The following is a 17,860-nucleotide window of genomic DNA, read 5'->3' on the forward strand; positions in this document are numbered from 1 at the left end:
CTTTTCCGCTTGGTAAGCTGTGAGTGGTGAAGTAAAAGTGATAGATCCATAATTTCACTACTCACAAATCACAATTCGCTACAGACCCATAAGTTGTGACAAAAATTGTAATTTTAGGATTACTGTAATTTCATTTTCCCCTATGTTTTGAGCGTTTTTAAATTCAATAAAAAAAGGCGTTTTTAAAATGATAATATGGATTAGATTAATTAATAAAAGAATGTAATAAAATGGAAAACTAGTAGGAATTTTTATTATCTCGAGTGAGCTTCAATGTGATAAATATTGTATATTGCCGTTTACACCAAATATCACCTTAGGGGGGACACCCACTAATGAGCTCAATGATTTAAAGAACGTACCGTAAATTTGGGTGTTTTAAATTCCATTTGTTATAAATTTATGGATTATCAAACCTCTTAATGTTTGTTCCTTCGTGATGGATTGGTTGTGCTATTAAAATTTATTTTATAGATAATCGATAGTTGCAATGAAAGAGAGAGATTTGAACCCTAAACTCCTCATTAAATATATTAAAAAGTACCAAATGAACTGCAAAACTCTTAATTTTTAAAGTGAGTTTTGATGTCAAGAACGAAGGTGATATAAGACCCACGTACTATGAGACTTCAATTGCACGTAACTTTTTTTTTTTAATAAAAAAATTAGACAATAGAATTGCATGTAACATTACATAATGTAATTATTGGTTGATGAGAAATATATAGTTTTTTTTTAAATTAAAAAAAAAATTGTAACAAACTAACAATAAGTGAGGAATGGAGGATTCAGATTTGAGTTCTCCTCATAAGGATCAAACAATACAACTACACCACAAGGCTCTCGACAAGATAAAGGGAATTCGCTCTTGTGATGGTCACTCCATAAAACTTAGTCGTCAATCAATAATGTTATCCTTCAATTGATTGTGTTATTATTATTTTTTTTATGAGTACTATTAATTTGACTATTATTTTTTCAAGATTTTAACATTAATACCCACAAAACGTCCAGCAATGTCCTCTTGATTTGAATATTTTCTTATCTACTAGTAATTTGGTGTTTCTAACTATCCATTACTCTCAATGATAATATATCATCTATACATTATTTGGCTTGAAGTTTGTTAATGACAGAATATTTTTTTGGTTTTTGTTTTTTGTTTTTTGTTTTTTTTTTTGTTTTTTGTTTTTTGTTTTTTGTTTTTTTTGAGAAATAGGTAAATAGTAAAGGAATGTAAGGTAGGTTTGAAATACTTACATAGGACACCATAACAGATGCGATTACCATTCGGTCCTTATCAATGAAATCCAGTTAAAGTTTCACAATAAAAAAAAAAAAGAAAAAAAAAAGAGAAAAGAATAATTTCATTTGCATAATAAAGTGGAACGTTCTTATCTGTTCATTTCAAAGGCACGCCCTAGGTTTTCACAAAATTCAAATTGTGGATCAAGTTCAACCCTAAATCCTATTGAGCTGAGTCTGAGAGAGAGTTCATCCTTACCTGCTTAGAATATGGATTGATATTGAATGCCTTATATTGGCAAAAATTGGCACAATGGACAATGCCTGTTTTACATAAATTACCTCGATTAATAAAAATGATGAAACAGCATTAGGAAAAAAACTATATCATGTGTTATTGAATCTGCTCTATGCTGGAATTGGTAGTTTCAGCTGCACACTGCCTCCACAGCAAGTTTCTTCGTTGCAGTCGGACACAAACCCTTACTGAAATTTCCTCCACTTAGATCTATGGCACATTCATTTTTGTTTAGGCACAGCTGCAATAACGTTGAAGCATATTAAGAAATCAGGAAGAAAGAGATTACAGTATTAGATGTGAATATGTTCATTTTATGTATGACAAACTGATGTGTTTACTTTGCTGAATTGGTGCTTTATGCCGAAAGGCCTGACGTGGATTGCTTGTACTCAAAACGATGTATTTTAGCGTATTAAAAAAGTATGATGATTTGAGTTTAGTTGAAATTTAATGGCCACATGAAGGATGACATTTCAAATGGTCTGAAGTATTAGGAATTAAAATAAAGTAACAGAAAAGAAAGAAACAAGGAGAACTATATGTGACACATCAACAAAACTAGTGTAATAGAAATATGAGGCAATATATAAATCCTCACCTTTTCAACCACAGAAGTGGAATTAGGATCATGACAGTCTCCGTTGCTGTAGGATCCACATGTTCCAGTAGGAGTTCCAAAGCTGGCAAACTTTATAGTAGATATACGAGTATTCTCAGGGCATTTCAAGTAAGCAGATGTTTTCGTTTTGTTGTCATTTGCACTTTCAAGCCAAGATTCAACAGAAGGGTAATCCTCAGCAACAAGAGCACATACACCTGAGATTTTCCGTCTTGAGAATTGGATTTTTGTTGGATCTCCGCCTTTCTCCTCAAAGATCACCAAAACATTTCCTGATGGCTTGAACCAAGAGCGTGGAACATGGTACCTGCACCAAACAGAAAGTAAGAATGCCATCTGGCCCATCTCCGCCTTCAAGAGATATATAATATTGACACAGTTTGATGAATATAAAGATCTACTAACTGTAGAAGATAGTATAGAGATGCAAATAAGCACACTCTGAAGATGAACATGTTTTTCTCATGAAAAACCTCAAGGAACATATTGTTAGCAGTCATACTGAAAAATCAAAATATTCAAAAAAGATTTTATAGAGGGGCAAATAAGCAACATAGGTATCCATGACAGGTAAAAAGTTCATAAGAAGTTGGATATCACTAAAGACGCGTGGGAAGGACCTTCAAAAATGAAACTGCATGCTAATTGCTCCAGAATTAAGTAAAAACCTTTCTCTTCTATTTTTATATTTGTTTTGGAGTATGGATTTACTTGATTCGTGAAAACTAGATGTCCTAATGATCTAAATTTCATTAAAATACAGGAAAATAAGTAATGCTTACCCATATATTCTAATGCATTAATGTCAATGCAGTATGAGCATTTCTCTGCGAACTATGCTGGTTAGTCAATCATGTTCTATTACAAAAATCTATGTGGTTGTGGTTCCGCTGCAATTATAACCAAAAAAGGGGGAAAAAAACATTTGGGAATTCTAATTTACAGTCAGTAATTTTTCCTGTACCATCTTTGTGTTGGTTCTCCACATCCAGTACGGCACTTGTTTGGCAGAAATTTGCCTCTGTAATCACATTCTTCAACACACTTATCATGTATAGAGCTTTTTATAGGCCAGTATCTTCCAATTTCTTCTCCATTCAACCAAGCAAGACCTTTCCCCATATGTATCATATCCAGCCCAACAGGCTCATTTCCCAATGGAGGGTCTACCACAACCTGCACAAAGGCATATTTAAAACTGTAACCCAGATGAGACAACAGCCATGTCTTTCCAGAGCCACAGACGAAAATAATTCTCCAAGTGTTTACCTTGTACCACGTTAAAGGCTGTTTATTTGGTGGTTTTGAGGTTGATAACCAAGTCACATTATCCGAACCATCAGCCTTGTATAATCCAAGGTGTTCTCCTTGTAATCCAATCTGAGAAAAGCAGAAATTGGGGTTAGTGTTTAGGAAACCTTCAAGCCTGAATTCTAAGAACAAGACTTTGAAGATTAAGCCTATCTTATCTGATTTTGCACCCCTGCTGAAATTTCAGGAGGTGCTGCTTCACTCACAAGTAGTTAAGTTAGATTGGTGAAAATGAGCCAAGCTGATGCGAGCACAAAAGCATTTGAGCTCAGTTTAGCTGGGGGAGAAATGGTTAATATTGATCTCTGTAAAGAGTTCGTGAGGCTGGCAATTCAAAACAGCTCATTGGTTTAAACAAGCTACGTGGTTGGCTTGATTTTTGTGTCAGTATAACCAGGTCAGTATGGACAATTTTGGAATAGTAAAAGGGGGTTTGACCTTGAGCATTTGTCAGATATATGTTGAAATACAACATAATTAAAAAAAACTATACTTCAATGTATTTTTTGAATGTATTTTTTGATAAGGACAAAAATCTGGGTTTACTCATCAATCATGACATATCCTTCGTTGATTGACTCCAAAAAGAGGATGTGTAGCACTATGCTCTTCTATGGCCATAAAAGTTATTGCAATTAAAGAAGACAAAATGAACACCGGTGGATTTGACTGGGGAGGTTGAAATTAACTGCTAGATTGTCTCTATTATGTTTAAGAATGAACCCAACAAGATTCTAGCATGTGGAAAGCCCAATCTAATCTATCGAGGATCCATAGTCAACCCCAAATTTTGGGACCAAGGCTTTGTTGTTGTTGTTGTTGTTGTTGGAAGCTCAAGTGGCTCATCCAATTCACAGTCATGGAAATTAGATTTATTTTTCTTGTTAAAGTAACATGTTGACACTTCATATACATAATGGCCCCTTCACTTACAGCCTTTGGCTGTTACTCTTGTCCTCAAAAGGAGAAGCATTGGAAATTGAGATCTGCAAGGCATAGGTCTTTGAGGTGCAAGAAGTACAAGGAGGGAAAATGACATTCCAAATGAAGAAGAGACTCCTTGCTGTAGGCTGTACGATGATTGTCATTATGTCAAGTGAATGCTTTTCGTGAGATTCCTTGCTATACAAAAAGATGCTTTATTTGTCAAATGATGTTTCGATCAACTATTATTGAATGGCATTTCAAGAAGCCAAGTGACTTTCTTTTTTAATGACAAATGGCAGTTCTCTCTTCCAAATAGTGGAAACTAGAATGGAGTTTTATGAAAGTATAAAATGTCCAATTTTGGGTCTGAGGTAACAAACCCTATCTATGGACTAGATCTTTGGGCACTCACTGGATTGGAAGGCAGCTAGAAACTCAAATTTAAGTTTTGTTCAAGATATTATCTAGGAAACTGTATATTTTTCAATAAACACTATAGCAGTCCTATTGCAAGGGGACTAGCCACTGGAACTTGTTTCTTCTTCTTAGAATGTTACTTTGACTAAATTCCAGAAGATCATTTCCATTTAAATTAAAAACTAGTTTTATCCACGATTGCTAAGTGAAGGTTGATTCTTGAACTAGAGGAGGGTGGGTTTCTAACAGCCCACCTCCATACCTTAACTTCATAGCCTCTATCACTGGATAATCACAAGATATTTTTTTACATATGAGATTATGGTTGGTCTCCAAGTTCATGAAATGAGGTAGCAACTGCTTTTCTCCTCCCTAAATATGAGCTCATTACAACCTACAGGTTAAGAGCCCCACAGGGACCGTAAAAAGATTTACACTGATGAATCTACATTTAAAATAGCTTTGTCATGGCATTCCTATCATATTTATTGCAAAAGCTAAAAAGTGATAAGCTTCTTGAGGTATATAAAAACCAGGAATTAGTTCAATCTATATTGCTATATTATGTCAGAATTGACAAGCTTTTCATTAAAGCTTATTACAACTAAAACATTTAAACACGTCCAAACAGTTTGAGAAACTGATTAGGAAAGTGAAGTACCTTGTAGGTCCAAGCATATGAAGACATGTTGATTGTCCCATTATTGAACCCCTCAATCTTGACACTTGTTGGTCCTGCTCCTCTCCATTCATAAAATGTTCCTGCAGTCTAAAGAAAGAGAGAGAAATAAGGGTTCATGGCAATATAGGCAACCAAAACTTAGAGAGTTCAAAGCAAATTCTTGCTATAATCTATCTTGACTGATGAGTGTCAGATTAAACCTATGACTGAAATGATATATTGCTTTGAAACAATTGCAGATCACTTACTGCAAAAATATGGCATGGAACCCTCTATGTATCTATCAGGAAGCCAAATTTCTGAAGTTACTACCAATATATTTAAAAACCAGACTGTTTGAGGAACTATCAAACGGAGAGGTTCAAGGTTTTAAGGTTGGATCAAGATTTGATGATACATCAAACTGTGATGACATCACCAGATTATCGGGGACATGGGGTACATAGGATCAAGTTTTTCCCAATTCTTGAAAGAATGAAGTATATAATTAGATAGAAATAAACAGATTGGTGCTCATATTGTCAATGGAAATCAAACCCTATAGCCAGAATGGAGATTAACATCAACAAATTGTTGATTTCCCATAAATGAATTTAGTGTCTTACAGTCAGAAAAAATTAGCACTTATAAAGGAAGAGTATCTCACTGCTAGACCAAGAGTCATGCTTAATAGAGCAATTTCATTCTTCCCAGCCTTTAGAGAAATAGGTTTCTTAAATTTGAATGGTGAATGTGTGCCATTTCCAGATGCGCTACCTGAAAGATCAGGTACAAATATAACTAAGACCACTCGCAAGAGCATTTTAAGAAGCTACTATTGCAAAATTATCCAGATCACTCACAAATTTCCGATATACTCAGAAGAACACATGCATACATGATGCTGGCATAAAAACCAACAGAATGAATTCAATCATAAGCAGGGGACATATAGACAAAAAAATCCAGTAGATAAGCAGTGAGTGACACAAGAGCAATAGCAAAGACAGCAAACTTGATGCCAGTAGTATTTCACCTACATTTAAAAATGAGTAGCTTTGTACCTAAAAGCATGATAGATATAAACAAAAAAGAGCTGTCTTTAGTTGTTTCTAATGATCCAATGAACTTTGAAAGGGTGAAATTAAATTCAAATGCACCATTACAGTCCAGTAATTTATTCATACATTCAACAATTTAAGTAAGAAGCAAGCATATTTCACCCGAACTAGGAACTTGTACGGTAGAAAAAATCGCTTTAGGGCCAATAGAAGTCAATACTCACACCATTCAACCCAGCCATTCAGTGTATCAATAGAAGTCTAAATAACAATAATTCAATATATTTATGTACCAAGCAAACTGATCATATTAAATTAGCACTACACATAAGGATAGCAAAAGGAAGTAATGTAACAAAATGGAAATTGCAAACTACTTCTCATTAAAAACAATATATAACTATTGATATATAGGATTGACATATGCAACTAACATAAACTGTTGGGAGAATCAGATACCTTCAAGTTCCTGATTCACAAAAGCATGTAGAGCATGACCCAATGATTCAATATGAAGAACTGGATTGCTTCCATTCTTTAAGAACTCTTCATTTTCGTTGACAAATATACTGTCATTGAAAAATAGTATGATTCAAAATCTACCCTGAAATCCACCTCTGTCTCAAATATAATTTGCAAATTAATTAAACTCTGCATGGTCGTAGGCTCATAATGCATGAAACAAACAGAGCAGATCCACTAACTTCCAGAGATCCCATAAAACAAACCACAAACATTTTTTTCCGAAGTCATAAAGAAAGCACAGGAACACATGAAAGGCTCTGTTGTGAAAATCCATTCAAATTCACACAACAGACAGGTACCCTAACACACACTGAACATGGAAACCCAGAAATTGTTGTGTTCAAGAGTTGGCTCTTGTTTATTCTGTGAAGAAAGTTTTTTTTTTCCCTTCTCTCTCTATCTCCAGTGCAGCATATTTTAAATTGATAATAGGATCCATACAACATACATATCAACATATATGCATGCATATGTAATAAAACTATAAATATGTATAGAAAGAGAATTGGCGAAAAGGCTCCCTACCAATCTCCTCTCCCAGATCCCACAAAAACAGGGAGCCTATTGTACAATCTTGAGAGAGAGAGAGAAATCTGTTTTCAACAATTTTGTACAACATGTAGCAATAAGAGAATTTGTAAGAAAGTAAAAAAGACAACAAAAAATAAGTGCAGGAGTTACCAACATCTATATAGAAAACCAGTTTGGAAACTCTCTCTCCACCCTCAGATATGGACAGACAAAAACCAATTAATAATAAAATTTTAGTGCGTGCTTGAATTGGCCTGATTCGTTATAGTTAAAGCTTTTGACACATGCTTCCTAACATAACATCAGAACCTTGTTCATGCAATTCAATTTCTGTTTAATTGTTTGTTTCTCTTTCTGTTTTTGTTTTAGGACCCAGATGGTGCAAGTGAGGGGCGGTGCTTGTACTTTCAATTAGTAATCATGGAGATGGGAGATGAGTCTTTTTTAGAAAGGATGATTAGTTATTAGTCTTCTACTTTCCTAATGTAAGAGATATAACATTAAGTATGCCCACATTTCTTCATCACTTATCCATTCTGTCACATACAACTATTAAAGGGTATCTTCAAGTGACAAAAACTGCATTTTGACTTGAGAAAATATAACATTATCTTCTAAATAGCAAGACGAACCTTGTTGTATACCAGAGGTAGTCAGTAGTATCTTTTGTGGTATTGATGTGATCAACAAAATCATTTTTAATGAAGTCAGCTTCTCCCCAAATCCCAGGTTTCTCCACAAATACTTCCCACTTAAGAGCTTCAACGCCTGTAGTTGGTGATGCTGCTGGTGGTTGCAGATCCTCTGGTACCATTTCCACTATGGTGGTTTGAGCTCTAACCTGTTGAAGATTTCATGTTTAAGTGCAAAGTCTAATTAAGTGCAAGAAATATATACACAATTAAGAAGTTTTAAAGAATCCTTGCCATCACCACTGTGTTGGCAGTTTATTTCCATATTAGCCGTTAACACAATCGATAACAATTAAGACATTTGTGACATATACTTAAGTAACAAGAGACCTTTCTTTCAGCATCTCTACCATGTCCAAAACAACTATATCTACGAGTGTCAGAAAACATTTGGTCATTGACAGCTGTGTCTTAGTGCACTTTTCACAAGGTAGTCAACCCTTGTCAGTGTACTTGTTACTCAGATGCAATTAAAACGCTGAGCAAAAAGTAAGATACATGGGGAACAAACAAGCCTATGATTTTAAATGCATTTTGCTGCTACTAGAAGATGCTTAACAGTACACAAAATCATTACTGTTGCATTTTGATGCACTTGGCGTTAAATTATGACCTTCTTGTGATCATATTGATTTTATCTTTCTCTAGGATGTCAAATTCGTTTGAAAAATAAGATATTTAGCAGAATACAGGCATGGAAAGAAAATATGAATAGTTACCTTTGCTGTGTTAAATACTACATTTTTGCAGTCAGGCAGAATGCTAACTGACCATGCTGGCAGGTGATATGACACATTCCGAAATTCTATTGTCTTGTCATTTTTATCATCCCCGTTAGAAATAAATGCAGCACATGCTCCTGAAGAGTCAGTGTAGACATCCGCCTAAAAATTTAGATTATTCAGTAAATGGGTGTAATTGCTGAACAGAATAAAGGCATATTCCAATCCTAAATTGTAGACAACAGAATATATTAATGAAAATTTAAAATCATTATAGAAAGTGAGGAGCAATACATAAATACTAAAATGATTGAAATACTAAAAGGTGAAAAGAATTCCTCCCCTCAATACCTATGCAGTATCCTAGTTTTGCAGACAACATGATCCAGGATAGGTTATCTTTAGTTCAGTATCCAAATACATATGAAGTTTATACCCAAAACATAAAACAAATGGTTTTATACTGGATACGGCCTCATGGCTATAATACAGTATATTGACCTGTTCCCTAACATGCTCAAGCCCAGAATACTCATGTTAGTTAATATTGCATTTGCTTAAAACAAAAATCAACAAGAAAACAAATTTATGACACAAACCCAAAAAACAAAAACAAAAACAAAAATAAACACCAGAGGAGAAACTCAAACAAATGAAATTTCCCAGGATTTGAACAATATCATGAAAGTGAACCATCACTTCCAAAAGCAAAGACAATAGAAGGTAGGCCAACAATGGATAACAAGCACATCATACATCAACACCACAAAAAATGAGGCATGCTTCAATTAACAAAATATATTATTTCCAATTTGTACATGTATTCTTGCAAGTATGAAGTCAGCAAGCTGAATTATATGAACTCAATGTAAAAATTTTGATTTGACAAGAAACTAGTAAAATTAATCATTAAACTATATAGCACTGATTAATGTCAAAGGCTAAAATGAGAAAATTACCTCCTGGGAAGGACCTAGTGATATATGAATTGGCTCACTATTGAGCAATGCATGCTCACAAAGCTTTATAGCTCTGTGAAGATCTTTAAGGTGTCCCCATTTTGGAAACCGAGGCAATCCTATAGGCCATACAAAAAACCTTCAAATTAATATTACTCTGCATATTTTTTATAGTGAATTTCCAATATTTCCATATTAGAGATATAAAGGTTGAGAACAAGAAATGTCAATTGCATACCATATTCATCAATTGGTGCATCATAGTCATAACTTGTGGTGATGAATGGTCCACCTGCAGTGCGACCAAAATTTGTTCCACCATGATACTAGCAAGAAAATAACAATAATTATAATTAGATTATGATGATTATGATATGATAATATCAATTATAATAAAATTGATAATTTGGAGTTTTAACATGGTAGGAGTGAATCACCAAATAAAACACTTAATCAATAACAACATCTTACTAAATGTAGAAAACAAATCATGATGAATTGATAAGTAATGAACATACCATGTAGTAATTTTGGACGCTGCCACCTTTTTGGAAAAAACGGGCAACAGAAAAGGCAACATCTTCTGGTGGCCTATGAGGATCTCTCTCTCCAAATGTTTTAAACCTGAAAAGGCAAAAGACACGCTCCAACTAATTAAAGACATAAAAGATGATTCACAAAAGCTAGACTGGGAACATTCAATTGTCTTTTGCGTGACTTTGAGGATAAAAGTCAACTGATATGATAAGTGAAGTAAACTTGCCAATGCAAACTTCAAATGAGGAGAAGAATGCAGACATAAAAGGTCAAATGCAAAATTACCAGCCAGGCCAATTTTCAGTCCAAATTTTGGGCTTCTTGGGAGAAAGAGGTTTGAATTGATCACAGTAGAAGGAGTTACAAGTATCAATCTGCAAAAGAAAAAAAAAGGCCATTTTTGTGTTGAATGTTAATGTTCTCATATATCCTAATGTTACAGATCTATTTTATGAAAGAAGGGAAAGGACAGCCCAATGTTGAGTATATGAAAAATCATAGAATTACCATGCTAGACAAATATTTGTAAGCATAGAGTGTTCCTGTAACTTTTCAAAGTCAAATAATTACTATAGCAAGTAAGAAAGAACTGAATGAATAATATGACAATTCGATAAACATATCGGCAAGAAGACACATGTAACACAGAAGAAATGTGTTTGTATGGACACGTGTGTCACAAACTCGTACACAGAGAGAGAGAGATGAAAGAACGGTTTAGATTCCAAATTGATTATGCAGTGAATTCATCAATTAATTTCAAATCAAATCAATTATGTGATCAACAATATTGAGATTAAGAACCACAAAACAGCAAGTCACCAAATCATAAAGCATAATAAAAGCAATAAAAGCATGAGGCACACGATATGGTAACAAAGTGGAAAACTGATGGAGAACTTCTCCAAAAGGAAAAACAACTATGAGGGTGACACACCCAAAAAAGGAAACACTATAAAAGGAGTTTACAATCTAGAACAAAACCTTTGTTACCTAAAACTCTACAATCCCAGTAGATGAACTCACTATTGCAACCCTCAATAGCTTTGGAACATCTGAACTTCTACATAAATCTGTTCACGAACAACCCATCTGTGTTCACAACCAGAATATCTGACCAACTCCAAGGCACCACCTGAAAGATTTGATACCGCAATGAAATTCACTAGGTTGTGGTTTCAAGATCTTTGTATCGCAACATATGGATACACACCCGATAACAATACGGCTTTCTGTACTTGCAAGTGTAGACGACTAAATTTCTTAGTTCGAAATAAATCAAACAAGTAAAATAGTTTCACAAATACGAATTTGTATTGATAAATGTGTGGTACAATTCTCTGTAATTACAAAAGAGTGATCCTCTGATTCGATCTCCTTGAAAGATTTATTGATTGGAATTGTGGTAATGTGATTTTGATTTGAACATAAGATATTCTTCAATTTGGCTGAGGAATGGATCGAAGATCTTTGAAACGGAATTACAATGAATCTCTGGCTATGAGCTTGTTAGAAATTCTTTGTTCTTCGTGTTCTTCGTGTTTGGAGTTTTGTGGTGGAAGTTCTTCGGTGCTTTAGAGGCTTGATTCCGTAGAGCTTCGTTGATTTATGGTTTGTTGAGGTTTCTGGAGGCTTTTGAGCTTGATTCCAGTGAACTTTGAGATTTAAGAATATGATTTGGATGATTCCTCTTCGATTATTCTTCATATTTGAAGGTTTGTGGTGGAAGTTCTTCGGGGCTTTGGAGGCTTGAATCCGTAGAGCTTCACCAATTTGTGGTTTGTTGAGGTTTCTGGAGGCTTTTGAGCTTGATTCCTGTGATCTTTGAGACTTGGACGAGTAGTTTGGATGATTTTGCTTCGAATGTTGTCCGTATTCGAGATTGAAGTTCTTGAAATTCCTGGAGGCTTCGGGGTTTGATTCCGGCAGAGCTTCTGGATTTCTGAACTCAAGATCTCTTCTTCCTTCTGTCTCCGTCCTGTCTGTGTGTCCTCCTAAATGTCTTAGGAAGGCTTCTATTTATAGGAGTTTAGGGGTAGGTGAGCGACATGTGGCGGAGTCTGATTGGTGACACTTGTCACAGCTTGATTGGTTCGCTTATGTCATCGCTTACACGTGCAAGGCTGCTTGTGTCATTGCTTACACGTGCAAGGCTGCTTGTGTCATCGCTTACACGTGCTGATGCAGTTTCATGCCTTTATTTCAATGACACTTGGCAAATTTCTATTGGAATCCGAATAGTGATGGCAAAACCTAGCAGCAATACGCGGCGCCTTGTAATTGGCTGTATTTTGTGGACTTGGTAGTATGATGTGTCAGCTTGTGATAGGTTGGGAATTTTCCCTCTCTACAACAAGTTCACAGAGATGGGGTCTCCAAGTGTTACTCTATTCCTGCTTCCACAAACCTTATGAAAGTTGTGCTTTATGAGTCCTTTTATAGTTTTTGCAAGTAGGGTTAAAAGCAATACTCCAACTTCAATTAAAACGTGTAAGCAAAACCGAGACAAATTTTTGATCGATCAAGAGTCAATTGAATGGCTTTCAAAATCCTAATTTTGATTGATCGAGAGTTGATCAAATGGTAGTCAATATTTTCAAATTCCACATTCTTGTGTCAACTTAACCGGCAAAATCTCACTCGTTTCAAATCCAAATAAGGTCAAATTTGCATCCGTTTTGAAGCCTCCAATGTCTAATTCTCAATAAAACAAGTGAAATTCATTATGGTGAAAACGATATGGTGGACAAAAGATTACCAACATTTCATTTTGAGAATATCAAAATTTTGTCGTCTTTGAGCAGCATCTGACTCGGAATAAATCCACTTTTACAATGAATGAATTATACACCAATAAATTGAAATTTATTACATGTCATGGAATGAACACTAAAAACCTAACAAGGGTTACATGACATACACTCACACAACATATATTAGTAGAGGGTGGGATCAGTGAATGAAAAGAAGAGGATAAGAAATGAGGCAGTCATCAAATCTAAAAAGTTGACATTATGGAGTATATATTGTGAGAAAAATGGTTATCAATGTTTTTGCCAGGAGTTAAAGAAATAGAAACTACAAGGACAAAAATATGTTCAGTGTGAATAGTTTGAGAAACAAATGTACTTCAAATCTTAAATGAACGATTAGAACACACAAAAGTATAAATCACAATGTAAAAACAACGTTCATTCTTATATAAATCTAATATAAGAATATATTCAATTAAAGCAAACTAAAGTACACAAGGTAAAACGTGTCGTAAACCAAATGTACCAAATCAAAGTAACTCATACTAAGGACAATAAAAATGATTAATACCACTCATTTACACATGTGCAGACACATGATTACATGTCCCAAAAAACTATAGTTCTTGATATTAAGATCTGCATTGCATTAAAGACATTTAGGAAATGCACATAAGTTCTACTTCAGTTAGAAAATACACTCTTACCACAGTATCCGGAGCATCAAATTGCTGGCACATAATCCAAGGGACACCTATATTTTGAGAAACAGCCATGCTAGCAGCCCACATGGCATATCGCTTCCCCGCATCTCCATAACCGCTCTCATAGTATCCATATTCATTTTCAATCTGCAAGAAAAGAAAAAAAGAAATGATTACTGCAATCTCAATATATGTAAAGAATAAAAAAAAAAATAAAAAAAAAAGGCAGGAAGGAAAAGTACATCAAAGTAAAGTGATGCAACCGCAATGAAAATTTTATTTTAATTTAGTCTTATTTGATTTTGGAGCCAATTATAACTTTTTATTGGCCAATTGTATTTTATTTTTATTGAAGAGGATTAATTAGATGAATGAAATATCTATTGAAATTGCCCCAACGGTTTGGTGCTAACTATAGCAAACCCTAGGTGCTGAAAATTGGCAATTTTCTTTCGCTTGGTGCTAAATCATAGATTTTCAAACTTTTATTTTTCTTGTTCCTAATTTTGTCAACGAAATTGTTGTGATTTTTCCTATGTTATAGAGGAGTTTAGACTTACTACCAGCCTAGAAATGGCCTAGCTCAGAGGAGATAACAAACGGTTGAAGAGTCTAATCAAGTAAATAAAAATGGTATAATATAATAGATAAAGGAAAGACACAGTAATTAACACAGTTTTGGATTTTTCTCATAGAAATAGTAATTTGAAATTCAAATAGAAATATGGTAATCTTTCTTTAAAAATAAATTTCTCATGTATGCCTTCAACTTTTAAGAGACAAGATAAGTGTTTGCTCTCAAACATCAATATCCTTTTAGTAAGTAAACTTATATTATATTAAAGTAAAATAAGCATCCCAATCTATGAATATACAAACAAAAGACTAACTTTTTTATACAATGAATGTGATAGTCAGTTTCAATCACACAATAATACGAACAAATGAGCAAGAAGAACTAATCAAACAACTGGAAAAACTTTCCCTAAATCATATTTCAAGCCCACAAAAATAATTAGATTATGAAATCATACATGCAGGTTTAGTATGCTCTTAAAATATTTCCTATTCTATCTAATTTCATGATCAAAGTTCTTTAAGATCTTGATTGTCCAAGTCTGAGACCAACTAATGATGGGCAGGGAAATTAATGTTTCATACAGTTTCAGGTTAGGAAGCATGGATGCTTTAAAGAGATGCTGTACTATTTCTAATAAGTATCTGATACAGATATGCCAACTTGCCGAGATATGGCAGGATACAAATCAAATGAGTATCCATGAATGAAAAAAAAATGACACATATTGCTCTGTTATGTCATATATGCAATCCTATTGAAATATGTATATAAATAAAAAATAGCATCCCTTATAAAACTTCTTAAAATCTTGCGATTACTAAAAGTTGATATTGATAACTCCAAACAACTAGAGTTCATAGGAAGTAGTGTGCCTACTAATACCACCACTAGTGGTGAAGCAAGCATCATCTCCTTATGCTACAACCAAGATAGAATTGTGAGCTTTGTACAACTACTTGCAAATTTAACATAGCACAAAATCCAATGTAGAATCAAAGAATAAAAATTTGAAATGGTTGAGGCTCAAGAGCCACAAGATCCAGAATTTTCAACATTGTAACTAAATATTGACATGAGTTTTGAGAGAGGATAAGGCAAAGTTCAAAAATTCAGCACTCTTATCAAGCTACTTGCTACTTTCAGATTATAAGTCAGACTTGCCTGGGCCAAAATGATGGGACCTCCTTGTGATGCAAAAAGCTTCTCTTGTTTCATTAGGTTCACTATGAATGTTGTGAACTTCTGCATGTAATACTAAACCCCACAAAGCAGCCAAATCAGTTAGAAAGGGAATGAATATCATTTCATATATTAAACAATCGCATTGCAAGAACTTAAAAACATACTCTTATTGAATGATACTTTTAAAATGTTCTTAGAGTTTAAGCCATGAGTGTTTCAGAGTCCAAATTTTTATACCTTAAAAGGCTCATTGTCTGTCCGGAACACAGTGCCAGGCACATAATGCAACCAAACAGGTATACCACTGTATCATAGAACTGTAATTTAGGAATTTCCAAGCAATAATTGAAGTTTGAAAGAGTGTGCGAACATTAATAAGTGCAACGCTCCATAGTTTTAAACATTGACAGCCTATTTAAAATGATTTCATTTTTTCTGCAGACAAATATTTCATTATTTATAAGTGAAGCTCTATAAAAAATAGAGGAACCTCATTTACACAAAGTTCCCCTAAAAAATGACATGAATATGGAATTACATGCGAACTGAAAGAGAATCAATAAAATCTAGAACTTGATGTATATCATTTGGGGCCAAGACATTCTTGCATATCCAAAGTGGTATTGCAATGAGGAAACAATATTACATTCAACAATGAGAATAACATACCCAAAGTTCCATTCTGCTGCAACAAATGGCCCAATTCGAAGAATCAAATATAAACCCGCCTCCTGAACAATCTTCACAAACTTGACCAGATCATATCGCCCCCCAAAATAATACTAGGATTTCCCAATTCAAATAGAAGAAGAGACAAACCAATGTTAACATAATTAGATAAATACAGACAATGCGTCTGTTATTAATTACTACGCATCTTTGATCCTACTCACATTGTTTGGAGAAAGTTCATGACCATTCCAAAATACATATGTTTCAATCACATCGGCCCCTCCCTCCTTCGCTGTTTGAACCAAACCCGGCCACATCTACCATATACCAGATTAATATAGATAGAATCAATCTCCATCACAAAAACCCACCCCCCAAACAAAAGGCAATCCCAAAATAAAACCATAGAAAACAATCAGATAGCCAAACAATTTGCAATCCAGAATGCCATTTCAAAGAGAGAATCAATTCAGCAAAAAAATTAAAAACCAGCTAGGTTGTATTGAAACCAGATGGAGAGAATAATAAATTATACAAGCAAACACAGATTCTCTTTCCAAAGATTATCAGTAACCAAAGAAGAATGCATAAAAATCAAACAAATAAGCAAAAATAATTCATGAAAACCAAGAAACTGTAAAATCAGAGCATTACAGAGAAAGAACAATCATCACGTTTGGTTGCTCCGGAAATGTGAAAGATTAAAATTAGAAACCAGATAATTCCTTCTCAGACGAGTCATTCTGCACTTTGTAAATCTAAAAACTGAGTTCCTTTTGTTCACAAACACTAACTCATAATCTCCACACACACTCGACACGCACACAAATCCTTTATTTTTCCCACGGTTTCTGAGCAAAGAAACGGAGCATTACCCATTATACAAATATGAATAAATAACGTAGAAAAAAGAAGAAGAAGCCCAACAACAACAACAACAACAACAACCCACTAACCGCGGGAACGCTGCGAGGGTAGTGAATGGCAGCGGAGATGAGGAGCTTGTGCTGGCCTTTGATGATGAGAGAGTGAGAGTCATAGGTGACATTTTCAGCCAATGAGAGTGTGAATGTGAAGCACAAGAACAAGAATATTGAGTAGATCACAATGAAGCAAGAGGACAGCTTCATTTTGCAGTGGAGTAGTTGTGAGTTCCTTCCTTAATCTTTTAAGGTGAAGCTTATCAATGTAAGTGACTAGAAGCTACAGTGTCTATTGGCCATTGGCCATTGAGGGAGGGAGGGAGGGAGGGAAGAAACAGAACAGACACAGCATGTGTATTTATGGTATGGGAGGGGCAACGTTGTGTGTTGTTGAGGTCATCAGAGGTACTCCAAGACAGATAATTGCCTAACACTCTGTCCAACTAATTATTAGTTATTTTATTGTATAGCAAAAAAATTATTGTGTTATTTTATTAACACAAACTTTTACTGAAGAGTAAATGCTTGGCGAATAATT

General features: G+C 34.5%; 1 protein-coding gene across 1 annotated transcript; it reads right to left on the reverse strand.

The window, feature by feature from the left end:
• Positions 1-1,345: 1,345 nt before the first annotated feature.
• LOC142631278 (beta-galactosidase 10) lies at positions 1,346-17,638 on the reverse strand. The gene is made up of 19 exons (XM_075805407.1): positions 17,356-17,638; positions 16,621-16,716; positions 16,397-16,509; positions 15,965-16,031; positions 15,707-15,799; positions 13,969-14,112; positions 10,794-10,882; positions 10,490-10,595; positions 10,210-10,297; positions 9,972-10,090; positions 9,010-9,174; positions 8,231-8,439; positions 7,002-7,111; positions 6,149-6,258; positions 5,482-5,589; positions 3,435-3,545; positions 3,130-3,341; positions 2,145-2,472; positions 1,346-1,784 (listed from the first exon to the last, which is right to left on the reverse strand). The coding sequence occupies exons 1-19, from the start codon at positions 17,527-17,529 to the stop codon at positions 1,674-1,676; spliced, it is 2,553 nt and encodes an 850-aa protein (XP_075661522.1). The 5' UTR covers positions 17,530-17,638; the 3' UTR covers positions 1,346-1,673.
• Between the last annotated feature and the right edge of the window lie 222 nt (positions 17,639-17,860).

The sequence above is a fragment of the Castanea sativa genome, chromosome 4 (assembly GCF_040712315.1).
Source record: "Castanea sativa cultivar Marrone di Chiusa Pesio chromosome 4, ASM4071231v1".
Lineage (NCBI taxonomy): Eukaryota > Viridiplantae > Streptophyta > Magnoliopsida > Fagales > Fagaceae > Castanea > Castanea sativa.

Bases quoted from the DNA above. Each gene is read 5' to 3' on its own strand.
- LOC142631278 (XM_075805407.1), bottom strand. From the start codon at position 17,529: ATGAAGCTGTCCTCTTGCTTCATTGTGATCTACTCAATATTCTTGTTC. The intron at 16,717-17,355 runs GTTAGTGGGTTG...GGTATATGGTAG, and splicing joins ACCCTCGCAGCGTTCCCGCG to ATGTGGCCGGGTTTGGTTCA. The intron at 2,473-3,129 runs GTACAGGAAAAA...TGTTTGGTGCAG, and splicing joins GGAGAACCAACACAAAGATG to GTACCATGTTCCACGCTCTT.